The sequence below is a fragment of the Procambarus clarkii genome, chromosome 20, assembly GCF_040958095.1.
Source record: "Procambarus clarkii isolate CNS0578487 chromosome 20, FALCON_Pclarkii_2.0, whole genome shotgun sequence".
Classification (NCBI taxonomy): domain Eukaryota; kingdom Metazoa; phylum Arthropoda; class Malacostraca; order Decapoda; family Cambaridae; genus Procambarus; species Procambarus clarkii.
The window spans coordinates 24,145,689-24,173,395 of NC_091169.1; the positions used below are offsets into that span (position 1 = coordinate 24,145,689).

The 27,707-nt window shown below is 40.0% G+C and overlaps 1 protein-coding gene across 3 annotated transcripts; it reads right to left on the reverse strand.

Annotated features, from left to right (window-relative positions):
• Window positions 1-133: 133 nt before the first annotated feature.
• Window positions 134-26,882, reverse strand: LOC123755441 (glucose dehydrogenase [FAD, quinone]). Of its 3 annotated transcripts, none has more exons than XM_069327732.1 (15): window positions 26,799-26,882; window positions 23,198-23,280; window positions 15,825-15,996; window positions 14,323-14,531; window positions 13,219-13,405; window positions 12,656-12,787; window positions 9,687-9,808; window positions 8,702-8,755; window positions 6,801-6,914; window positions 6,308-6,467; window positions 4,203-4,363; window positions 3,475-3,652; window positions 3,127-3,197; window positions 1,698-1,849; window positions 134-621 (listed from the first exon to the last, which is right to left on the reverse strand). In XM_069327732.1, the coding sequence occupies exons 3-15, from the start codon at window positions 15,985-15,987 to the stop codon at window positions 468-470; spliced, it is 1,857 nt and encodes a 618-aa protein (XP_069183833.1). In that variant the 5' UTR covers window positions 15,988-15,996; window positions 23,198-23,280; window positions 26,799-26,882; the 3' UTR covers window positions 134-467. The 3 variants fall into 3 exon arrangements, with proteins under 3 accessions (XP_069183833.1, XP_069183834.1, XP_045594087.2); XM_069327733.1 differs by having other exon boundaries at window positions 26,828-26,872; XM_045738131.2 differs by lacking the exons at window positions 23,198-23,280; window positions 26,799-26,882 and adding an exon at window positions 22,069-22,084.
• Window positions 26,883-27,707: the final 825 nt, after the last annotated feature.

Below are 27,707 nucleotides of genomic sequence, written 5' to 3' on the forward strand. Positions count from 1 at the left end.
GTTTGGTTTGGACTTTGAGCCATATTTTTCCTCTAACATGATGTACCAAATTTTTTTTACATGCAAGTCCTCAAGTACTGCTTTAATTTAATGTAATGTACTGTACTGTAATTCAAAATAATGTATGAACAAAATATGAATACTACAAGGTGAACACTCACCTTGTAGAGGTGAGCAGCAGTTGTGTTAAGTTTCAGCATAAACACAGCTGATGCTGCTTCTTTTGCATAAGAAGTGTTATATCCTAGGCAACCCATCTAACCTAATGAGTGATGCTCATTAGTTCAAGCAGTTTATATCGCTAAAGAATCTGTGAATCGTGCGAGGAGAGGTAGAGCGAGGTGAGGTCCATGTGGTGATTGAATTAATGCAGTTTGCTTGTTAACAGTTTCTTGATGCAGTTCAATTGCATTACTTTACTAGTTTTAAGTCTCTTACTTTATCTACATCATATTACTGTTCCACCGTTACGTGCCGATCGCTGCCAAGCTACTCCAGTCTTGCTTGATCATGTCACTGGCCTTCTCAGCAATCATAACAGTTGGAGAGTATGTGTTGCCGTTGGTGACGATGGGCATGATGGCAGCGCCCACCACCCGCAGCCCAGCCACACCACGGGCCCTGCCAAATCACCAGTCATGTATTAACAAACATTAATATTCAACCAAAGTGGTATACACATTATTATACTACAAAGTTACATGTCATAAATAACATAAGATTAATTATACGGCAACTAGGCAGTAATCCTATGGATAAATGTTATGTTCCCCACCATTGTTATGTACATGCACAAACTCATGGTTTATTTTAGATTGGAGAGGAAATTAGTGGTAGAAAGTCTGTCGGCCGCACTCTGTTAAAACATAATTATATTTGGTTATCATAATATAATTCATCTTGTATGGTCTTGAAAGGCTTATATCGAGGTACCATGCAAAGATCTAACTGCTGACCTTTCCCAGGATGAAACTCCATAACAGTTGCTCAACTTCCGGGTTACTATTTACTGCAAGGTAAAAGGAAATGCAGCCAACTATTTCTCTCTCGTCTGGAAATCAAACCTGGGTTTCCCTGATTGTGAATCGAAACAAAGCCATAACTGTACTATACGAGTCACTATGTAATGTAACCTAACCATGACTATTAGAACCAAATTCTCGAACCTGAGGGATTTAATTACAGTATACAACAAACTCGAAACAAAGCACACCATTCGAAGTGGTAACCCCAACACTTGACTTTTCTCAACAAAATAGTCGTAAAGTTGACGATGTCCATAAATGCATATACTTCTGTTTGACTTTTTTACCTTCAGACTACTGCAGGTTCATAAGTGGATTATTTTTGGCATTATTTGGAGCTGGACCGTTTTAGAAAAAGAAGGTGTCATTCCTTACAAGGAATGACACCTTCCACAAAATTAGAAGCCACAATTTAGGCCAGAAAATGGACACTTCCACCCGTAGGGTCATGGGATCGCTTGTCTGCTGAAGCCATTAATGCCAAGACATATATTCAGTGTAATATTCAACTAAAAAAAATTCTTCAGGAACTCTGGCAGGTCCTTTGAGAAGTCACTGGCTTCTTGTCTCCATAGAGACCACTAGAGATGATGGCCCTCAGGTAAATCATTGCCTAACTTGCTGTGAGTCTTGTCTGTCTACCTGCTTGCAGGTCATTTGACTTTTACATACCTGAGTCTGTGATCCACCACACCCAGAGGGTCTGAGGCTGGGGCCATCTTGCAGCCTCCAGCAAGATGGTAGAAGGTTGTGGTCATGTGACGAACATAACAAGCCCAGTAGGCGTCGGTACCATATACTTCATCAATACACTGAAGGAGATGCTGTTGACAAAGATGAGATAATTACGATAGGAAGATGCTGCTGTAGCCTAAACCTATCTTTTTTTCAGCACTTATGTGCTATTCTTGAAAAGTACAGATGTATCATACATATTAATACAAATATAAAATATTAGTCATTTTAATTACTTATTTTCTGAATTTTTAGGATAATCAAAGAATTTGTTAAAAAAGTTTTGGTCAAGACAGATACAAGCTACCAGCTGGCTTACATAGCCTAGCTACTGTTACTCGAGTAGGCTCTAAGACCTGAAGCACATTTTCACCACCAGATGTCATTGCTACTCTTCAAGTTAACCTAACCTGACCCAACCTAAAATATCCTATACCTTGGCAAAATGTATTCTAAGAGAGAATGTCTATATGTCTGGCTTCTAGACGTTTGTGGCTGCAGGCCAGATGGCTACGTTAGCCTCACACAACTTACCACAGTTAACCGATTGTATGGCGAGTGTCAATGGGTGGTTGGAGTCGACCCCCGATGCCCGTTTTTAAGTAGGACTGGCTGCTATTGTGGAAACCAACGACTATGAGGTCTGAAATGTGGGTCTGATTGTCCATTGTGCATTTTCCCATGATTTCTCACCTGTTACCAACGTTGATTCAACACTAATAATGTTGATTCAACGTTATTCAACATTAATCGAGCATGTCTTGCCCACTGGGAGAGAGAGACACAAAAATAGTAAAGAGACCCGGGTAGCACCAGGTACCCCTCAGTACCTGCTGGTGCCCGGGCAAGATAAAATATTGTTTTGCTTTATATATGGTATGCACAAGGTGTGTGTTACGTCATAATCCAATCCATCCTCCTGTTTAGATCGTACTTATTGTGACAGTTTTCAATAGTCATGAATTCATACGTACTTAGCTTTTAGATAGAAGTATACCAACTAGTAAGGAATTCTTTTATTATATATGAACCTTAAAAACAAACTTAAATATGCCTAGGCCTAGTATAGCACACACATATACTATATTAAGCCTCATATCATGTATTAGGCCTAGGAAGGTTAGGTTAGCTTAACTTGTCAAAAAACACAAGAAATAAATAGTTTCAGATTTGTCAATCAATAGTGCCAATTTCTACGTTCTAATTTCATTGCTCGTCAGTGTATATATACCATGGTCCTCATCGTTCCTATAAGTACTATCAAAACAGGAGGATAGGTTACATAATCCTATCCAGGCTCAGGTTTTAGAGTCTACAGAGTTACTTAACATGTTACTTAAAATTTTTGCAATTGATTTTTTTTTACCTTATCATAGAACTTTGCTCCAAAGTTGTTGAAGCCTGAGGTGTTGCCCAACGCTAGGGAAAATTTGACTCCTTTTGGTGAAAGAACACATTCAGTAAGTAAAATGCATTAAATAAAGCTGTAAAACATCTGTCCAAGAATAAGAACAAGTCAAATTTTGATCAAACATTGCCCTGTTCTAATGTAACATTTATAGAATCTAGTTACAGTATCAATATATATTGATGACAATTGAAGCTTGACTGAAAACTTAACATTAATAAATAATTGTTCCGTGAAGTGATCAAATTTGTGTTGACCAGTGACATGCATGGCCATTATTGTAATGAAATAAAACTTGTTACTCACCTTCAACCAGGGTTCTAACATCATCTGGATGAGAAAGCAGCCTAGGGTCAATATCTGGGTGTTCATGAACGTCTGCGGACCTGAGGGTGATGGTGCCTCGACTCTTGGGCAGCACAAGGATCGGTCTGATACAGAACCCTTCTCGTCCGTATATTTCACCGAAGTACTCTTGATACCTCTGCAAGGACACTTTAATTCTTTAATTTAATCAAAATGTATCTTAAAAAAAAAAATGCAAAATCTACTTTAGACTACAGTTGCATAAACTTCGACATCATACCATTAATACTCTTGCAAGGCAAAATTAGTTGAGGATTTTTAGCTGAAGATGCTTATATTTACACTTCAATTCTTTCAGTGCTCAGCATATATAACCCGCCGAGTGTATCCTGCTTTTCGGTCTATATACATAGTTTACTCAAGTCATCATTTGGCCTTTATAGGAAGTGATTATGCCCAATTTAATGGCTTTAATAACAATGGAAGCATGTACTTTCTATATACAGTACTGTTTAGATGTAATAGCCTAGATTTATTTTTACAGGTATAGTATATTTAAAAAATATGGTATATTTCAATATCAGGAAATTAAATATATTGCATAAATATAATGAAAACCTAACATTTAAACACCAAAGTAAACTGTGCTTTTCTGTATACAAGGAAATACAAATGCATATGCAAAGGAGGTATTGTATTGGAGCAAAAAGAAGTGGCATGAAACTAACCGTCTTATCAAAGCCCCACAAGCCAGGGTGCAGGGTGCCTTTGTCAAATGCTATCGTCGCTCCATTGAAAAATACTTGAATGTCAGGCCACAATGGGTCACCATCCCGAGAAACCTTTACCCAAGCACTTAGGAAATTCAGTGGCGCTGTAGCCACAGGTCCTATAGTGAATACAGAAACAGTATAATTAAAAATAAACCACTTATAAATACCATAGTGATGGTTTAACCATGCAGACCCACAGACAATTACATGTATAAAACACAATGTTGGAAAGATTACTGCAAAACTATATGGCCAAAACAAAGCCTAAAAGCACTCGTGTAATTTAATTATACTCTTTCATAAAAAAAGTTGGTTAAATTCTTCTACCAACCCACGGATCCTGATGTTGCAGCTGATGATTATCGTCAACAAAAATCTTCTGTATTGCTCATCTCTATTTTCTTAATCTGTGCTAGACTCTGAGGTATATAAACGTCTACTACATAGCTGCAAGTTTCACAACTTCATCTGCAAAGTCATTCCCTGGTATTCCTACATGACTCACAACCCGTCCTCGACTCGAGTCCATTACATTCAGCGGTCAACCCCACAGACGCATTCATAAATTTTAACATGCTGTTTATTCAAAACGGGAATTTTCTCAAGTATAAATTAATATTATAATATATTAGCATATTGTGTATATATAGGCATAGGATAGGTTAGGTTAGGTGTTTAGGTTCTGTTGGCGATTATTTGTATTTGTAGTACGTGGGTGAAGCATTTATAGCGTTGTGATTCGAACAAAATTCGTCAGTGAAGCACTTGTTCCGGATATGTTCGAACGTCAGCAGTTGTGAGTCCTGTGTAAACCGCTTTTCATTCATAAACAGGGGGTTTGGCGGGTGCATGGAATCACTTTTGGATCTTTGTTTGGAGGACGGGCTGTGACTCAACACCCAGGTGATAAGTATTCAATGAGAGCCTTTTGGATGGCTACTATTTCTGTAAAGTGGAGCACCTATTTGAGTCTTTAACTAATTATGGATTTCCTGCCTTAACCGCAGCTCCAGATTCTTGTCTGCTGTCTCCTGATCCGTCTGTGAAGCTGTCAGATACCAAGTTTGCCTCTTTATTTATCTGTGCAATGTTGCATAGCAGAGGGGGTCAAGTCCCCCCCCCCCACTTTTGTAGCGTTATAATCTAAAAAGTCTGTTGGCAACGAATCCCAAGGGATTTGTATAACGAAGTCTGCACAGACTTAGTTGACACCTTTTCTGGCTGTATTTGTGATCTCTAATGTATTGATAGTGTTTATTGCCCAGTGGGTCCACTTGTTACTATTGAAAGCTCTTCTGGCTCTAGTTACTGCTCCAATGATTACATCTGTAAGTGAACCGATTCTTGGCCTAGTCAATATCTTGGGAAGCATACATGCAGCAAGCTCTCATATCCTTATTTCAACCAATGTTAGTTTGGTTTCCAGCTTGGTATTTTAGTTCACATGGGAGCCCCCATTATGATTTGCATCGCATTGTTTGTAATAACCTCAGTCTTTGCCCACTGGCTTTATGAAAGAGTGAGTAAGGCAGGTGTTGTATAATCAACTAGGTAACGAGCAGCATGTATGTAAAATATTCTTAACACTGTGTTCCACTCTTAGTCGGTGCCCTGTGATTGCTCTCATTACCTTCAAGCGAGATTTTGTTTTTCTCCTCCATTTATTTAATTTGCTTGTTGAATGTCATTTTAGAATCTATCCATACTCCAAGATATTCGTATTGTGTAACCTACTGAAGGTTAATGTCTTTAATGCGTAGGTGCCTGTCAGGCGTTTTAACACCTAATCATTGTCTTGGATTTCTTTGCAGATATTTTTAGCCTTAAAATGCTACATTCAGATATTACTTTATCTAGAGTACTCTGTGTTTTAATCAAAATTGAAGGAAAATATCAGTAATGTGGAACTAGTGACCACAAATTTTAATTGCTGAACAACAAAAATGAGCTAGTGGGGATAGCTTAGACCTGAACACATTCCGAATGCAATATGCTTTACTGTTCACATAAATCGTAAAGTGAGGAATAAATTTTAGAACAAATAAAAGGTTTATACCGACCTAGTCTAGTGGTTTTATACTGGTTGAGAGAAACTGGGTTGAATGTTTCAAGTAAACCGAGCGAAGACGTGCCCTTCACCCCCAGCCAGCTGAGGCCCAGAACTTCCACGTGATCGTGAACATTCTGGCCAACACCTGGTACGTCTGCCACCACCTTCAACTGTAAACATTGCAAACATTAGAGATCAGCTGGTTGTTGTGGCCAACAGTGATGTTATCTGTTAAAGAACACTGCTGTTATGTTAATCTTCTCGGGACTGCTGAGTTAACTGGAATATCAAACTTTTTCACTACAGCATTTGATCATACAGCATATAAAAATGGTTATTTTAGGACATATATAATTTATCAAATAAGCAGAGTATAGGAACTTTTGACATCAGAAAACTGATTTTGTATGGCAAATGTAATACTTTTACAGTATGTGGCAGAAAAATAATTTTTTCCGTCAATCCCTAATCAAGACAACTGACAATTAACAATAAACACTTACTTTATGCTGGAGGAGGTGTTCCTTGGGTCCAACTCCGGACAACATGAGTAACTTGGGTGATTCAACTGGGCCGGCAGACAGTATGACTTCCCTCCTCGCTCCCACCGTCAGCAGCTGCGAACGTTCACTTCTATGTCAGTGTCATTGTTGACAAAATACATAAAATACGAAAATTTAAACTGAATGAATCCGATTCATAGCCTTTACCAAAAATGACAGCAACGGTGCTGCACTGTGCGAGATCGTTACTTCATATTTACTTCAGTATCCGTTCTTTCCCAAGTAACACAGGCTATGATGAGCTGTAGTGGACTTATTTTATTCATCATCCTTGAATGACTAATAAAGTAAGTCCACTACAGCTCACCATAGCCCGTGCTACTCAGAACTTTGAAGCTGAATCTACAACAACAGATGTTGCAAAGACAACATAACTAACCTAACCTTCCTAGGCCTAATACACGCTATCCGAGGCCTAATATAGTACATGTGTTATACTAGGCCTAGGAATATTTAAGTTTGTTTTCTTAGCTTCATTTTTTTAAGGGGGACTATAAAGTGAATAGAACCAAATACTACTACAGTATCTAATTGCTTAGTACAGTATATCAATATTTGTACTATGGTGCACATAATTACAAAAACTATTATCTAAACAGGAGGAGGATGGGTTGCAGATACAGGATGTCTCTCCGACAACATGAATTCGATGGAATTTTTCATATCAGCATTCACTGTCGGTTAGTTTAGTTTAGTTCATTTATTATGCACCCCATACCCATCTTGTGGGCGGTAGTGGAAAGGGTTACAGAGGCACATAATGGGCTCAGGGACTGAACCCCACAATTCATTTAGCTAAGCAAGTTACAATCTTGATGAGCTAGTTACAAAATTCAATATAAGTCATCACACGGTTAGAATACGTGGGTTAGCATTTGAGGAATGAAGTTGTCATCGGCAAATAGTTGAATTCAGGCGTTGCGTACATGAGAGAGTAATGGACCAATATAGTATACTATCATGTGGAACACCAATGTTAAACACTTTAACGCGCACGGCGATGTGGACTGGAACTTCCTGGAAGTGAAATCGACGTTTTCGAGTGACCGAGCGGCAACACTGAAAAGTGCATACTCCTTTCGCTGTCCTGACCTTAATTTTCGATGTACAGATTTCATTTTTATACCAATGTATTCGCAATAGAATGATATATAAGAACATATGTTTATGTCACCAAAGTATGAGTTAAATCACACAAAAAGTTAAAGAACTACATCGATCACTAGCCGTGAGCTCCAAACTGCGACGAAATGTTTCTATTCTTATCAGGGTTGTCAACTCCACACTTGTCCTACAGCGTTAAATTTGGTATCACTGTGATCGCAATTAAATTCCCTACACCGACATATGCATATAAATGTAGAATCATGAGCGCGGCCCACACCAAGAGTGTGTGAAGTGCGCGATTACGCTTGCCGTGTCAACAATACAATAGTCTTTCCACTAAGTTACAATACAATGCCGTTCTCCCAAATATGCCATGTGCCTATTAAAGAAAACGGAAATTTAATGGCAAACATTTTCATACTATCCCCAAGTCGATCGAATAAGAATTGGATTTTATACAAATATTTTTTAATCGCGCGTAAATTTACGACGCGATTGTACTTTTAGGAAAAAATACGCGACGTTTATTTACGACCCGGGAGCGCCAGGTTAAATAAAATATTGATTTTTATTTAATCAATATTCAAATAAAATTGATTAAATACCCATATTGGAATGAACTTTATAACAAACTTTATTTCTCATTTGAATTACTTGTATAATATCATTCAGGATATATCAGTAATAAAAATTATACATTTATAGTAAAAGAAAGTTAATGACACAGTACTTACCTTTCCATTGTGCTCAAATCTGACACCAATAGCTCTCTTTTTGTGGAAGATAATCTGAAAATTAAGATTTGCCTGTTTAATATTTGGGAATAGTATTTTTATATATACCTCGCCCGAAACGCTATGCGTATTTGTGGCTTTAGGTATTGTATGTACTAGCTCTATCTATAAATCCAACATTATGTTTGTAAATCAACTATGTATGTACTTTTCCTGAATAAAAAATAAATTTAATATATATGTATATTATAATATATATATATATATATATATATATATATATATATATATATATATATATATATATATATATATATATATATATAATATATATACATACAAGGTACAATGGGTTTATGAGAGTACATAGCATTGATGTTTTTACATTCTTGTAAAGCTACTAACACGCATAGCGTTTCAGGCAGGTCCTTAATCTAACAATTTTAAGTAGGTAATTTCGAGCAAAATTGAGAAATGTTAGCAGGTTCATTGTAAGAAGATTTGACAAAGATTAGTAGATACATTATAGTAAAATTTGAGGATTATCAACACATACATTGTAGCTATAGCTGTAGCTAGTACATTGGTGATATTAGAAGAGAGCAATTTATCCAACTAGCGTGTATAATCATGGAGGGTCTTACTCCCTCGAGTTGGTTGTTGAGTGAGGCAAGGTGCCCCCAGCCTCAGGTCGCCTTGACCTGACCTGGCTAACAGTCTTGAATATAAAAAAATACAGGAAGCCCGAGATATGACGTCACAGCCCCACTCCTGTGCCAGGCAAGTCCACTACGGGCTCAACATAGCCCATGCTAATTGGAACTTTTTGTTCCTAGTAGCCGAATCTATAACAACATAACAACAACCCTAGATATGAGGTATATAAATAATTTGAGATTATCTGGATACATGGTAAGATTAAGGGAAAGTAAACAGATTAGAGCAGCTGGTGCAGATGGAGACTTGGACAGTGCTATAGACTGACCTTGTGAACTGTGGTACTATGGAGAATGTGAAGGTTGGGTCTGGAGGCTGCTGGTCTTAAGTACTCCCTGGCAGTGGACGACCTCACCCCGTCTTTGATAGAAAACGTTGGCACAGGGAATCCTGGAAAGAGAGGGACTATAGTAAATAAAGTTTAAGCGAAGTAGAGCCTGCATTTATTTAATCGAGGTCTATCTCTAGTGACCTAGACGGGTAAAAGAAGTCAGACTTGTTAAAGTTGCTTCATACTTCCCGAGGTTTTTTCCAGCTGAATTTTAGACTGAAATAATGTCTTGCAATTATGGTTTCTGAGGATTTCCGAGGTTTATTATCCTATTTATTTATTTATTTATTTATTTATTTATTTATTTATGCATATACAAGAATGTACATAAGGAATGTGAGGATACAATTATGGTAATTACAGTCTTGTAAAGCCACTAGCACGCGCAGCGTTTCGGGCAGGTCCTTAATCTAAGAAAATTTTAAGGAGGTAAATACTTGCAAAATTTATAGACAAAAAAATGATAACAGATTACATGGAATGAAAAAAAAAAAGATGAGAGAAAATTATAGGTACAGTATATTAAAGCACATAGGTAGCTATGATTGATTGCAATGACAGCTTAAAATGGTAGTTGACAACAAATTGGTAGGCACAATACAGCAGAAACAATATAAGATTGATTGCAATGACAGCTTGAATGGTAGTTGACAAAAATTGGTAGTCACAATACAGCATATGGCTAGCACATAAAAGAAGACAGCAATGAACACAATGATAAGGTTGTTTGATATTACATAAAAATTAGGAGATTGGGTACCACTAGGTACAGAGCAAATTTAAAGCTCAGTGTAGGAAACTAAATAGATGAAGTTAGGTACTTTTTGGTTTTGCTTTTAAATAAGGCAAAAGTTTTACAGTTTTTCAATTCACTAGGGAGTGAGTTCCATAGACTAGGTCCCTTAATTTGCATAGAGTGTTTACACAGATTAAGTTTGACCCTGGGGATATCAAAGAGATATTTATTTCTGGTGTGGTGATAATGGGTCCTATTACATCTGTCCAGGGAGAGTTTCAGAGCATGGTTTGCATTTAAGAACAGGGTTTTGTAAATGTAGTTGACACAAGAGAATGTGTGGAGGGAGTTAATATTTAGCAAGTTTAGAGATTTAAACAAGGGAGCTGAGTGTTGTCTGAAAGCAGAGTTAGTTATTATTCTGATAGCAGATTTTTGCTGTGTGATGATGGGCTTAAGGTGGTTTGCAGTGGTAGACCCCCATGCACAGATACCATAATTAAGATAGGGGTAGATTAGTGCATAATATAGTGAGAGGAGAGCAGAGTTAGGAACATAATATCTGATTTTGGAGAGTATACCAACTGTCTTAGAGACTTTCTTAGTTATGTGTTGAATGTGGGTGCTGAAGTTGAGTCTCTTGTCTAGGAATAGGCCAAGAAACTTGCCATCATTTTTATTACTGATGTTAATGTTGTCTATCTGTAGCTGAATTGCATTTGATGATTTGCTTCCAAATAAGATGTAGTAAGTCTTTTCGATGTTTAATGTTAGTTTGTTCGTTGACATCCATAAGTGGACTTTTTTTAATTCATTATTCACAACATTATTTAGTGTATGTGGGTTGAGGTTTGAGTAGATAAGGGTAGTATCGTCAGCAAACAATATAGGTTTGAGAATATTAGAGACATTAGGCAGATCGTTTATATATATAAGAAATAGAAGAGGTCCTAAGATGCTGCCCTGTGGCACTCCAACGGTAATTGGTAGAGTGGAAGAAGTTGTATCATTGATGGTTACATATTGGTGTCTGTCACTAAGATAGGATCGGATGTAGTCAAGGGCAAGGCCTCCTAGTGAAAACGGATCTCCAGAATATACATTTTTGTTTTCCACCAGTATTCCTAGCACAATCTTTTCTTGGTGGCGGTGAAGGGGGGGGGGGAAAGAGAAGAACCATGTGATGCTATTAATTGCACCACATTCTTCAGTTTGACTCTTTGAACATGTTAAATATTAAGTCACTTTACATACACTTACATAACATTGGTCTCACATATTTGCAAAGCCACGTATAGCGTTTCGGTAGGTCCTTAACCTAACAGATGAAAGGAAGTCATTCGAAGGTACATTGTAGCAGAATTCGATTTCAACATAATAACTACAATAAAAAAATATTGAATTAATTATACTGGTAATGTTGCACGTCTTTAGTAATAAAATTGGGCGAGTGGGTAGCACAAGATACAGTGTGAGTTTGAAGCACAAGGTAAGAAACTATGAAGAGGTACGTCAGGCTGCGAGAAGCCGCGTCCAACAGCCTGGTTGACCAGTCCAGCAACGAGGAGGCCTGGTCGACGACCGGGCCGCGGGGTCGCTGAGCCCCGAAATCACCTCAAGGTAACTCCCCAACAAGCTGACTATATAACTCCTGAGTACCGAGATATTGCTAGGTGAATAAAAGCATTAGGTGATAGTAAATGTGCCCCTACCATTTGTGTCCTGCCTGTGATTCGAACCAGAAATTCCAGATTGAGTCGAGATTGAACCCAACTGTACCATCGAGATCCTCAGACTCGATATCTATAAAACAAAACTCTGAACTGCAATTCTAATCCTTACCCTAAACGTTTCCAATAGGGCTGTAACATAATAAATGAACTAAACTAAGCTGTAACACAACCTCGGGGCATTATAGGAGAAACGTCTGTATTTGATACTCCAAGAGTGCGACTTTACCATAGCAGAAATTCTTTGCAAATTCAGTCCTAGAATTTAACTGTCGGCAACAACACACCTAATGATGTTCTTCAGCTTTATTTTCCGTAGTTAGGCTCCATCCGATTAGATTTGCTCATGTCAATATTCACACATTTTGTTATGAGAGATGTACAAAAATCTATTATATTTTAACATACATTAAAAGGGAAATAAACCCAGCGAGCCATACCCAGTTGTTCAGGGCCATTGTAGTCGATAACAGAGTAGCCGAGCTCCTGGCCGCCCTGTATGAAGGCTCCTGTTAGTGGCGTTATTGGCGCCGGGGTGACGCCTATGGGGCCCCCGCGGCCATGGAATGCCTCTGTAACAATGGTAAAGGATGATACTGTATATAATTGTATTTTAGATTTAAAGTAAATAACCATTTTCGTAAACAAAAAAATCTCATTAGATGTAGCGTAGCACATCAGTCTGTGCTCATGGTAAATACATTACAACGAGACCATCTGAAATTTAATGACAAATACCTTAGGTGAATCCGAGACAATACCTAAGTAACAAATGAACGGTACTGATCACCCTTTATTGGAGCCTAGCATAAAGAAGCACAAGGTTTCATACCAAAAGATGATGGGGTTTCACCGGGTGCCGTTTCTTTCATAGCTGTAGCAAGGAATGGTCCGTTCTGAGGAATTTCCATTCATCATAGCTTCTTGCAAGTGCAGTCACAATTGTGGACAGTTCAATGCACTGCAAGGTATAAAATTTTAAGTACAAATAGGTCTAACTCACCCGTTTCCCCAACCTCTCCTCGATAGTCTTCGAATTTGATGAAATATGGTAGGACGCTGAGGAAGTCCCATCCAGGGTTGCCCATCGCTGCCCACCGGTCAAAGTCCCGTCGGTTGCCACGCACGTACATCATGGCGTTGACGGTGGAGCCGCCGCCCAGCACGCGCCCCTGATGCTGCCTCGCTGCCTGTGGTGCCACCACAAGTATACAAGTCATTCCTCGTTCTTGTACACAAGAGTTACATTCCGCTAAACATACATCAGAATCGGTCATTATCACGGGCGCAGTAAATTGATACTGTACTAGGATCACATAGTAAGAAAGAAAGAATATAGCTGATAGAGAGTGGTCGTGCCCTCTTGAAAACCACAGGCGACCAAGGCAAGAGTTTGGCGCGGCATGTGAAGGACACGATCTGAGAGCCTGGCAACTATAGTCATTGGGGATTTCAACTATATGAGAATACACTGAACGATAATGAACCCTTGGGAAGGGAAGGAAGAACGGAGTACACGAGAAAGTCTTTGGAGTAGGACAGAGGAATCTACCAGCATCATGGGTCACCCAGGTGCACGTCTTACCCATAGTGTGTTTGGCCGGATTCCAGGTCGTTGTACTTTTAAGCACAATCTGGTCCATGGGTAAGGCGAGAATCTGGGAGTGACCCAGGACGCTGGTTCGACTCTACTGCCCTACTCCAAATTTTCAGCAATGTTATTGTGACTTACTGTCTGCAGCCCTAACTTTTGCAGAGCCACACGAGGAAAATGACAACGAATGAATGGGTAATCAGACTCGAGAGAGCATAGCTTTACAGGCATTGTTAAGAAGTATGTACTAAATGGTAGATTTCAGGAAGTATTTACAAATGAAAGCGCGCTTCCAGGGGATCTGGAGGTGAAGAACTTGAACATTGAGAGGCTGAGTGAAATAGAGGTGATGGCAGGAGAGGATGAGGAGGCAACTGCTGGAATTGGATAGGAGGGAAGGCAAAAATAGGAGGCAAACAAAATCTTAACAGCGCCTGATTGAATTCGGGAGTTTATGTTCAATTATGACAAGTTCGTTTTAGTGTTTTTGTAGAAAACTCCATACTGACTTACATGATTAGCAAAGTTTTGAGAAGAATATTTCTGAGGGACAGTTCTGTATCCCCAGTCCAAATTGTACCCAGGAACGTAGGAGATGGGGAGGAAGGCCGGGACGTTGGTCTCCAGCGGCGGGGGACCTCCAGCCTCCAGCAGCAGCACCCGCCACCCCGGCACCTCCGACAGCCTCGCCGCCACCACACACCCCGCTGCTCCTCCACCCACTGTGTGGAGGATAAAGAGTTAGCCCTTCCACCCACTAATGAAGAGTGCTTTGTTAATTCCTTTGTTCAAGGTGTGGAGAATGAGTTGAGGGAAAGCCTAGCCAAAGAAAGTAATCTTAACCTATAGGCTGTGGCGAATAACGACACACATGATTACACCCCATCGTCATCAAGTGTAATCATGCGAGTCGTTATTGCTACAATGATGCACTATTGGCTTGCCAATTCCCAACCACTTTGACGGTCGGGGATTGAACGCCGACCTGCATGAAGCGAAACCATCGCCCAACCACTGCATTACAGTCTACAAATGTAGACTAACAGTTACAGTCGTCACATGCTTACCTGTGGGTCAAAGGCAAGTGGTACACTTTCTACATTCTGAGGTGGAGTTTATGCACTTAAGTGGTCTCTGCGGGAAGTAAAGGTTCAATGCCAGAGCCTCGAGAGGTCTGGGCCAAGTTGTCTAGCTATATCTTGCCTCTGAGTGTGTCAAGACAACCTTGTAGCACTTTTCTTGCATTTATTTAAATACATTTTCAATTTCACTGTGAATGATAGTATTCGAAAACTGAAAATTAACTACTTTTTGCCTGGCCTGTCAAAATAGTATATTATTTACAAAACATCGTCATTAGGTGGATAATCACTTTAATTAATGATGAAGTATATATTCAATGAGATGTTTTATATACTTCTCAGTAAGCTATTTTACTAGCCTAAATATCCCTCCCCAGGTTAATAGGCCTTAATTAGCCCAACACTAAAGCAATCCACATTTCCGTGGCATGAACTGTAAACATTAAACCCGAGTAATATAGAAGAGGTACGGCTAGGCTTTGTGCTCGAGCCGTTTCGAGCATTGGTCAAGTCTTAATAATGGTCTAGTCCCATTGAAAAGTTGTGATAATAATCCAGGACCATTGCACAGCCTTTATAGCGACTCGACCAATTGTAAACTCAAGATAGTGATCCAGGACTATTAAGTCTTGATAAGGGTCCAGAACCATATTTCAACTTGTTGCCAACATCCTTACTCCCACAAAGTAAACTGGGCGACATTATATTTTATCCCAACATGAGAGCGACATTTACCCAGTTTTGAAGGTTTGCGGACTTCCCTGAATATTACAATATTTAGAAAAGTTTTCTATGTTCCTATGAACCTGAACTGAGGTCGTTTATTTTTTATTTTTTTTTTTGGTAAATGAAAGGCCCATAACCGACTTTACTGTTTTCTCTTTTGCTGCTAAACTGTTGTCATTAGTATTGCTACAAATGCGATATACTTACCTATGATAAAGTCATACTGAGAAGCGAGAGGGCCATTTAGCTCATAAACTTGATGGCCCTCTTCAGGAAATACTGTGAGCAGCAGGAGGCGCAGTATTGGCAGGAGGGCCCCTACCGTCGCTCCCAGGACTCTGTCTCTGACCTGGTTAATGTTAAACACCATGGTCGACACCTGTAGCAGATACACAAGACAAATAATTGGAAAACAAGTAACTGGAAAACGACATCTTTAACAGAAAAATATATACGACAACGACAAAATTGAAGTGTCTTGTAAGACAGAAGAATATTATGAATAATATTAATCTTATTATTAATACAAAGCCATATATTGGGCTATATTGGTAGTTCAATATATGGTTTACAATGCAAGACCAGACATTTGCATATATATGTTTACAATATATTATTGGTTACAGTTAAGGATTGGCGCCCAGACAATCCTCCCCGGCCAGGATACAAACCCATGCCAAAGTGCTAGCGAAGTACCGGGCTAGTGCTTTACCACTGCGCCACGGAGATTGTTGTAACCTCCCCACTCCCATCTACTAGCAGTGTTGGATGCATGATAGTAAAATAAATTTATTTCAGTCTCCTCCAACTAAACTGATTAAAGAACACGGAGGTCTTGTCTCTGAACCGATAATGTGACTAATATATTTATCACCGCCCACAAGATAGGTATGGAAAACATTATACACACATTAAACTAACACTAATTCTCTAAATTATACCAATACAGTTCGAACCGAGTTGAGAGAGAAGCGCTTTCTCAGCACAGCACTGTTGGTCACCTTGAACCTCCCTCGTCGACAGAGGACGCTGTATATAAATGTGTCAAGAAAGATATTACCGCTCTTAAATGTCTTCCTGTTTTTCTTGTTGTGTATCTACAACCCTTCTCCGGCATAACTTTTTGTAACTGTGGTCGAAAGTGCCAATACTTACCTCTGAAAATATTTAGTAATTGAGCCCTACTAACCCACTTTTTTTGCACTATTTTTATAGCGTGCGGCAAAAATGCACTTTTATAGCATGCGGTATAAATGTATTTTTATAGCGTGCGGTAAAAATGTATTTTTATAGCATGCGCTAAAAATGAGGCTTATCGCGACATATTTATACTTTCGACCACATTGTTAATACAAGTATTTTTATTTTAGGATGATGGGTTGTGTATTACCACTACGTCAGTATTGAGCGGTTGTCGCTATTGTTTCATGTTAGCGGGTTTGCTCCCCAACACAATAAATAAATTTATAGTTCATGTAATTTATCAAATATTTTTACCGATACTGTATTCCATTAACTAGTAAATCTTTGGTTTATGTTCTCTTATATAATATCATTACATCAAATTTCATGTATATTTTGAGCTGTGCAGTTTATGACACGTTGTTACAGCTATTATGATAAAAACACGCATAAATGGTTAGTTGCAAAATGCACAGTGAACGAATAATATAATTTAGATAACCAGAATGGCTTTACACTAACGCACTCTCGTTAAAATTTGTACTTATCACCTGATACTACTGATATTTCCGGTGGTTTAACCTCATGAAGATACTAACGTAGATTTTAAGTAAAATACCAATCAATGAATATTTATTTTAATTCTAACAGAAAGGATGTGTTTGCATTTTCAATTAAAAAAACCAGGGGCCGGATTCATCAAACAGTTACACAAGTACTTACGAATCTGTACATCTTATCTCAATCCATGGCGGCTTTATTTACTTAATTATAAACAGTTTATGAGCTCCGAAGCACCAGGAGGCTGTTAATAACAATTACAACATTTGATTAGGAAGTTTCAATGCTCGTAAACTGTTTAAGGATATCAATAAAGCCGTAGAAAATTGAGAATAAGATGCACAGGCGGGTAAGTAGATGCGAGAATGTTTGTTGAATCTTGACCCTGACCTTTGCCTTTACTAAATGGTCACGTCCTAAACAGATTGGGTAGGCAATGTAGAGAGAGATCGGGCACTCAAGGTTGACATTCTACACATTAAGGCAGAAATCCAAGCATTGGGGCTAATTGGGTATGTGATGTGCGTAGTGTATGTCATGCCGGCCTCCGTCCCTGCTTGCTCTAGTGTCACCAGGGAATGTTTAGAGGACTTGCCAAGATGAGCTAGGAATTCAATATCTCATTCGTCAGTGACAGTATCACTTAACTTAATACTTATAAGGTATCAACATACTTGAGAAACCCCCACCTAAGCTACTGTAGAATGTACAGCGACATGTTGAATTCGAATGACATAGTACCCAAAATCTTAGTCACGTATCTGAAGTTGTCTTGCTGCAAAAAGTACCTGCAACCTCCTTACCTCAAAATCAACCTAATAATAACTGCCCTACTATAATTAGGGCATTATCCATGTAACGGCTTTGTTTAGTCAACAAACACTATGATTTAGTGTCTCCGCCTATTGTGTGAATGTATGCAAATTCAAAACATCTATTCATAAAATGTTTGTACATTTATAACCGAGTTGTGTTAAACTCTGCAACTGTTTCATCAACGACGTAACTTTAGTACAGCTGTACAAATGGTTCTTCAGCACTAGTGTTGTGTCCTGCCGTCCCTTGATAGCGAAGAGTGCGTTCATCTAAAATTTGGAGTTGGGGTCAAAGGCCTATACACTATGGGAGAGTTATTAAAGCCTACAAACCACGGAAGGGTTATTAAAGCCTCTACATCACGGAAGGGTTATTAAAGCCTATTCACCATAGGAGAGTTACTAAACCCTATCCACCACAGGATATTTTGCAGAACATGGAGCATTTTGTATTTTTTACAGGTGCTATGTACAACGTACGTAGCATTTTGACGTACAATTTCCCTTCAGGCAAAAATTAATCTACTAAAAATGGCAGCGAGGCGCGCAAAATTGACGTGATGTCCCGCTTTCTATTTGTGTGTTCTCGGGTTGGTGAGATTCGTGCAATTTAGTACAAGAGTTTAGTGTCGTCGGGAACGCTGGGGGGAACGGACGCCACAGGACGCTCTAACTTTCTTGTAGTGCGACACTGAATTTAATTGTGACGTCACAAACCAGTTCCCCCCCCCCAACTCCCCCCACATTATATAAAATAAAATTGTATCTCTTATTTTCGTTAGGCTGAGTTAGGTTAGGTTCGATTAAGATAGGAGTAGGTTGAGTTGAGTTAGGTTAGGTCGATAGGTAAGGTTGGGTTGGGCTAGGTTGGGTTGGGCTAGGTTAGGTTGGGCTAGGTTAGGTTGGGTTGGGTTGGGCTGGGCTAGGTTAGGTTGAGCTAGGTTGGGTTGGGCTAGGTTGGGTTGGGTTAGGCTAGATTCAGTTAAGTTAGGTTTGTTAACAACGACGAGATAGAGGAGTAGATTAGATTAGATTTTTCATACAAGTAAAGGTACATACAATACATCTCTCAGGTCTTGGCCCCTACTCCATAGGGTGACGACTCTGCCGTCGGACCTGTTGACCCCAAGACATTTACAGCAGTGAACCAGAAAAGGTAACAAACCTTGGCTAGTTTTTCAAGAGGTCGAAGAAGGTACACAACAGGCAATAACAATTAGCTTGAACATCCCACATATTAGGACAGAAACCAGGTATTTTTTTTGCTCTAGTGAATTTTCTTGGATTTATCTGAGGGCCATCATCTCTAGTAGCCTCGACGGGGACAGGAAGCCGGTGGAATGTCAGCCTCCCCCCTTCCCCCACAATTATTCCCAGTGAAGCAAGAACTATTTAACAGCTTGAAATACAAGTGACGAAACTCACGAGAAAGATATGAAGAAGTCTTGCTACTTTCCAAGGTTCCTGCCCCTCTCCTGGGGCCCACCAGGTCTCCTAGCTGCCCCCTCCCTCTCCTGGGGCCCACCAGGTCTCCTAGCTGCCCCCTCCCTCTCCTGGGGCCCACCAGGTCTCCTAGCTGCCCCCTCCCTCTCCTGGGGCCCACCAGGTCTCCTAGCTGCCCCCTCCCTCTCCTGGGGCCACCAGGTCTCCTAGCTGCCCCCTCCCTCTCCTGGGGCCACCAGGTCTCCTAGCTGCCTCCTCCCTCTCCTGGGGCCACTAGGTCTCCTAGCTGCCTCCTCCCTCTCCTAGGGCCACCAGGTCTCCTAGCTGCCCCCTCCCTCGCCTGGGCCACCAGGTCTCCTAGCTGCTCCTCGCCGCTTGTGGCCAACATCACCAAAAGAACACAACAGACCCACCTTTTAAGGAGGGTAGAAATACCCTAAGCAACTCTATCCCTTTGAGATGTATTTCATTGTATCAATAGACGTACTTGAACGTGACCCACCTTGATCCCCCTTAAACTGTAAGCGAGGCCTGTGTCTTTCAGTCTCTCAATCCTAATCCACGCCTCTGACCAGCCCCTACCTTGTGTAATACATCCTATTTTGACCTCAAACTCTCTAACGGACCTATGATGTACTGTACTCTGAATCATAGCGGCTCGCAAATATTCACGCGTGGATTCGTCTGATAGATTCAGATGTTTTAATACACCATTTTCTGTCCGTTGTGGACCTGGAGATGACGGGCTGGATCATTACACATGCACGTCTTAGTACTAGCAATTTGTCAAGACCTCTCGAATGCTTCACAAATTATGTATGCCAGTTGTGTGAAATTCACAGGGAGCCCTGACCTTGGCCCACAACCGAGGGACCCGAGTTCTATCCCTGGACGGGAGAGAACCGGATGGACAGGTTTCATTTCAACTGGGGCCTGTGTTCATGTTGCAGTAACGTTGGTGCCAGGGAGTTATGCAACTGTTGTGGGGAGCATCCAGGGGAAAGTGAGTAGTTAGCCTTGAGTGGCCTCGATAACCCGATGGTCTTGCTGCCCCCAAAACGTGGACTGTGAATTAAATGCAATTCCTCGAAAACTTGACAAGTTACCCCAAAGATCTTGAGATACCCGATCAACCAGGCTGTGATTCATACATCAGGCTACGAGCAGCCGCGTCCAACAGCCTGGTTGACCAGACCATCAACCAGGAGGCCTGATCAGAGACCGGGCCGCTGGGACCTTGACCCCCGGAATCAACGTAAAGGAACCACAAGGTCTGGATTTCTAAATGTTCTAATCATACAGCTTGTATGCTTAATTACCATCAGTTCTTGTGTCTCGCTGCGTTTCATTATTCACTACAAGATCAAACAGTTTGGTTTACATATTATGAAGCTAACGGATTATTAGTGTATTGACGTTGGTTGGTGTTGGGATGAAGACCTGCCAACCTCTGTCCATGGAGGACAGAAGAAAATGTATATATGCTGGTTAGCATTGTAAATGTGTGGCCACGTCTGTGGTAGAAAGTAATAATAATAATAATAATAATAATAATAAAACTCTGGAGGGTCATGAAGGTCACCACAACATCTTACTGACCAACCGGAGTTTGGTTGACTATGAGAGCACTAGAGTAAGGGTAGTTTGGACTACGAGAGCACTAGAGTAAGGGTAGTTTGGACTACGAGAGCACTAGAGTAAGGGTAGTTTGGACTACGAGAGCACTAGAGTAAGGGTAGTTTGGACTACGAGAGCACTAGAGTAAGGGTAGTTTGGACTACGAGAGCACTAGAGTAAGGGTCGTTTGGACTACGAGAGCACTAGAGTAAGGGTCGTTTGGACTACGAGAGCACTAGAGTAAGGGTCATTTGGACTACGAGAGCACTAGAGTAAGGGTCGTCTGGACTACGAGAGCACTAGAGTAAGGGTCGTCTGGACTACGAGAGCACTAGAGTAAGGGTCGGGTTGACTACGAGAGCACTAGAGTAAGGGTCGGGTTGACTACGAGAGCACTAGAGTAAGGGTAGGGTCGACTACGAGAGCACTAGAGTAAGGGTAGGGTCGACTACGAGAGCACTAGAGTAAGGGTAGGGTCGACTACGAGAGCACTAGAGTAAGGGTCGTTTGGACTACGAGAGCGCTAGAGTAAGAGTCGGGTTGACTACGAGAGCACTAGAGTAAGAGTCGGGTTGACTACGAGAGCACTAGAGTAAGAGTCGGGTTGACTACGAGAGCACTAGAGTAAGAGTCGGGCTGACTACGAGAGCACTAGAGTAAGAGCCGGGTCGACTACGAGAGCACTAGAGTAAGAGCCGGGTCGACTACGAGAGCACTAGAGTAAGAGCCGGGTCGACTACGAGAGCACTAGAGTAAGAGCCGGGTCGACTACGAGAGCACTAGAGTAAGAGCCGGGTCGACTACGAGAGCACTAGAGGAAGAGCAGTAATCACCTTGCTGCCACAAGCCTCGCCGCCACACTGACACGACGCCCCACCACACCTCTAGAAGGAAAGTTAGTAATTTCTCCCCGTGACCTTATCCTCCCATCCTCAGCTTCCTAACGTTCATTTAGAAGTTAGAATTATTAAACAATTATAAGAGCTTGCACACAGTCGCGTGCAAGCACCCGCACGCAAAGACAAGTAGGAACACAATGCTGGAACACTGACCATCATAAGAACTGTCTTCAGGACTCTAAACAAAGAAACGTTCAAGACCTTGTACATTGTTGTTGTTTCAGATTTAGCTACTCAGAACGAAGTGTCCATGTAGCACGGGCTATGGTGAGCCCGTAAACCTTGTACTGTACACTAGACTAATTATAGAATATAGGACTCGAGCGTACCCCAATATTCTAGAGGCATGCCGCCAGACTAGTTCCAGAGCCGAGAGGTATGAGTTATGAGGAAAGACAAAGGGAGTTATTCCTCACGTCACAGGAAGAGAGAAGCAACATAAGTATTACATTAATATGCATCTTTAAGAGAGCTTGTCTGTTCATCTGTACGAGCTTGAAGGCCAGACTCTTGGTGAGAAGTATTACAACAAGATGCCAAGCCAGGCAGAGTATATAGCACCATGTGTGTCAAGATATTCAAAAGGTGGTAAATATGACTCAGGATACCAATACGAGAATAAAGAGAAGGCGAGCACAACCCGTTCTCAGAGTAAATCCATTAAAATGAGCCACAAACCCTCCCCCGCCCCTCAAGCCATCTGGATAACTATATTTGTGATGGCTGAAAACATATGGTTCCAAGAATAGTCTACTTGTAAACTGGCAAGTGACCCTTGTCTTAAACAGAATATTCTCATGTTAAACTTTATTGCATTATAAATCGTTGATTTAAAACATTAAAAGTATATACTGAACTAGTTTTCTTTCAAACGGTCTGATGAATTTGGTTTTCTGTAAATGAACTTCTAGAAGATCCTCAATTAGTCTCGAATTCCATATTTGAGAATACACTGTATTAACGTAATGAAACCAGACCTGACTTAACCTAACGCAACCTTAACATAACTACGGATAAGGAAGAGATAATAGCACTAATTACATAGTGGATATGATGTAATTACCTTCAGAGAATCTCCTCTCTCAGGACTGGCCGAGACATCAACAGTATTGGATTCAGCAAAGATTCAATCTTAGGACATGTGACCTGGGGGAGCACAAGGAAATCTGCATCAATACAATCATTATAGCTCTAATTTTTCTTCCGAGCTTTAGTTACTATCCTTTGTAGCGAGCTTACAGGAAGGGTTTTAGAGAAGAAACGAGGAAAAGTAGGAAATTTAATATATATATATATATATATATATTATATATATATATATATATATATATATATATATATATATATATATATTATATATATATATATATATATATATATATATATATATATATATATATATATATATATATATATATATATATTTCATTGAATATGACCGCATATTCTGTATTTATTATTTTCTGGTTTAGGGCTTCTATCCCTCTAACTATTTTCTTAGCATCAGGGCTTAATTGAAATAGGAGTTCTCCAAAACTCATTTTCGTACTTTTAAGGTGAAGAAAAGAAGTGATTTGCTATAGAGTGTATTACACTTATTTGTATAATTTGCACGACGTTTCGAACCTCCATGGTTCATTCTCAAGTGAACAGATCTTACAATACTAGCTGATTTTATACCCGCATTAGGTCAGGTGATAATACAAGGAAGGTGAAAACATGGGGGGATACATAAGGGATAAACATAGGGGCTGCAGAAGGCTTATTGGCCCATACGATCATATATGCGGTCATATTCAATGAAACATGTTTGAAAGAAAACCTGCTGCCAGTATACACCAATATATATATTTATATATTGCTGCTACTGCCAGTATAACCTCACCTAAACACTATAGGGGTTATATAAACACTTAACGCTGTCACCCCTCTAAGTTTATTTAATATTTATTTTAATATCTGGAATTGGGAAATAGATATAAAGATCCCCTTACTGGGTGTGTGTGTGCACGGTATAGGAGTGGCACACAGCGAACTCCACTCTGCATGAGGCTATGATGCTCAACCCTTGCAGGCTAGTGCAACCCAAACACCAAGCCGCACTGCCTACTCTGTCTGTGCTTCAATCTTTCACACGCCTGAAAACTATAAGAGGTCCTGCAGTATGTTTTGATCCTGACTAGCAATCTCAAGCAGATTAGTAAGGCCACAACATATCTGACAAAGTTGTTATCTCCTAAGCTCTTGACCTGATGTTGCTGGCCGTCGCTGCTAACACCCATAGGAGTTTTGATTTCTCAATTGTTGACCAATCGACTGGGTCATGTAACCAGAGAACGGGTCTGGACGACCACGTCCAGACCCGTTCTATTCTTCTACCCTTATACTGTTTTGTTCTGTTTGTATGCTGTTCTCTTGTTAAATCGTCTTTAAGAAACATCGTGGGCGAGGAACTTACAGTTTTTCCTGTCCTGCCTCTTACCCTAGAGAAAATAATTACCAACTGCCTCTTAATTAAAATTTTATCTAACCTATCTAAATATAGCCACAGGTAATAATATTCACATCAGGCTTCTTCCTCGCGTCCTATTAACATAAGAGTTAAAAATCATTATATTTATGTAATAATGTTACCAAAGTAACAGTCCGGACTTGCTCCGTCTCCTGCTGGGGTGTGAACCGCTATGACTTGACCCGCAGGCTCCCGAGGCACCCTAGCTATCTCCTGAGACCCCCCCCCCCCCACACCTAGCAATCTCCTGAAGGGATCTACACTCCCCCATTAGTAATATATCTAATTGTTCTACCACTTTCTCTATTTAATTTAGCGAAACATTTCTTACTGGGGGATCCTGTTGGTTACTCAATCCTCAATTTCTTAATATCATATAAGAACTCATGATTGTTGAGAAATGTGTTGGAAGTGAACACTACAAAGTTTTATTGTTGACCATAAAAACTTGTTACACAGAATTCCCCAAATTTCATTTGGAACAAATCAATAAATAAAATATACAAAACATGCAGAACTGTTAATTAGCCCTGAACTTGACCGGGAAGGGAGATTAATCTGAAACGTCTGTATGAAAAAAATGAACGAAAATGAATTTCCGAGTTTTTTATGTAACACTTAATACTGGGAGTTTCCTTAGCCACGTTGTTAATTACTAATCCTTATAATCCTGACTGTACTCATTCAACCACTTTCTAATTAAGTTATTGCATGCATTTAAATAGACATTTCACCGAGGAACATAATCTGTGGATATACCTGTTACAACGAAGTCCATTACGGGATCACCATAGCCCGTGCTACTTGGGACTTTTTGTTCTTAGTAGCCGAATCTAAAACAACACCAACCCGTTACAAACTAACGATGTTAGTTAGTTTGTTGGCGTGTATCGACACCCTTCTTGGCCTGTCACCCACGTTAATGACCTAGATGAATTACATGAAAACTATGCACACTAAACACGCCAGTATAATTAATCATTAATCAACAAGAGTAATGACCACTAGAAAAATCGAACACCACTGCAGGCAATGAAAAGAAGGTTCAGTTTTGGTGAAGAATTTTACATTTATTAATGAAAAAAAACAGGCTTCAGGCAGTAAAGAAATATGCAGAATATATCAACACTAAATCAAAGGGAGCCAAGCACACGCCTTCACTTGAAGTATAGTCATTCAAGATATTACTAAGAGGCCAGACAAGAATTACCATCGAAATGACCTAACAAATCTACTTAACTGAAAGCAGCCGTCACTAAGAGCAGCCGTCACTAAGAGCAGCCGTACACCTGCTCCCATGTCCACGAGACCACTGAACCTAAACATAGCAGACAACTGCCCCTCTACACCAGTGCTAACAACATTACATAATCAGCAACTTTTTATTATTATTATTATTATTATTATTATTAACACATTTAGGTACATCTGCATTTATGCAGCTGCCCTATACTATATGAAGGGGAGTATAGCGTGTCAAAAAACTAGCTACGTGATGCTTTAAATCCTAACACTGATTATTCACACGATACATAACTGGCCAAAATATCCCCATTAATACCGTAAGTAATTAATTAAATATATGAATTCGAATTATGTAAATACTCCAAACTGGTCAATAACACACGTATCGAAAATAATACTCTCTCATAGCAACATTACGGTTGGCAATACTGACCATCGCGCTTGAAACACTGTACAGGTGTAATATAAAATCGTTCTCGTTAAATTGCTATTCGCCTGCCCCTGACAGCCACGTGTGTACGAACACGCCTACCTCTCCTCACACCAATATTGATCAATAAATATAAGTTTGCATATACTTATGAATGTATGCTTTATTGTCATCTTACCGACAATAAAGATAATCTTGTAATTTGAATAGTTATACAGTATCAAATTAATTCTATTTTCGTTGTACACAATTTCTCAAAAGAATTAAAAATGTAGAATAAAACCCAAGAGTTAACCAAAATGATAACTTGGCTAGGCAGAATCATTTTTCCATTATGGACTATAGTGTACTTACGAGGTCATAATGTCTTATTACGTCAATAGCAATACAAAAATTACTAAATATAGAAATACTATTTGAACTTAACTATTGCCTTATAATCGTACTTAATTCTATATTACTCTTACTAAGCCTTACTTGTTATAGCCGTTGAAGCTATTACTCACAGAATTGTCTCCTGGACTTCACCGTGGGTTACCAACAGCTCAGTTTACTTGTCAATACAACCGTGACTCAGACATTAAGAACTGACCAGTCCTCGCATACAAATAAACAAAGATCCAAGGTCGTTAATCCAGCCACCAAACCCATTGTTTATGAATGAAAAGCGGTTTACACACGACTCACAACTGATGACGTCCGAACACTTCCGGAATACGTGCCCAACCACTTGGGCTGGACGGTAGAGCGACGGTCTCGCTTCATGCAGTTCGGCGTTTAATCCCCGACTATCAAGTGGTTGGGCATCATTCCTTTCCCCCGTCCTATCCCAAATCCTTATCCTGACCCCTTCCAAGTGCAATATAGTCGTAATGGCTTGGCGCGTTCTCATGATAATTCCCTTCCCTTCCGGAACAAGTGCTTCACTCACGTCCTCTGTTCGAACCACAATTCAGCTCGTCCTCCAAACAAAGACCCAAGAGTGATTCCACGCACCTGCCAAACCCCCTGTTTATGAATGAAAAGCGGTTTACACACGACTCACAACTGATTTCGTTCGAATACTTCCGGAACAAGTGTTTCACTGCAGCCCGTCCTCCAAACAAAGATCCAAAAGTGATTCCATGCACCCGCCAAACCCCCTGTTTATGAATGAAAAGCGGTTTACACACGACTCACAACTGCTGACGTTCGAACATATCCGGAACAAGTGCTTCACTGACGAATTTTGTTCGAATCACAACGCTATAAATGCTTCACCCACGTACTACAAAGACAAATAATCGCCAACAGAACCTAAACACCTAACCTAACCTATCCTATGCCTATATATACACAATATGCTAATATATTATAATATTAATTTATACTTGCGAAAATTCCCGT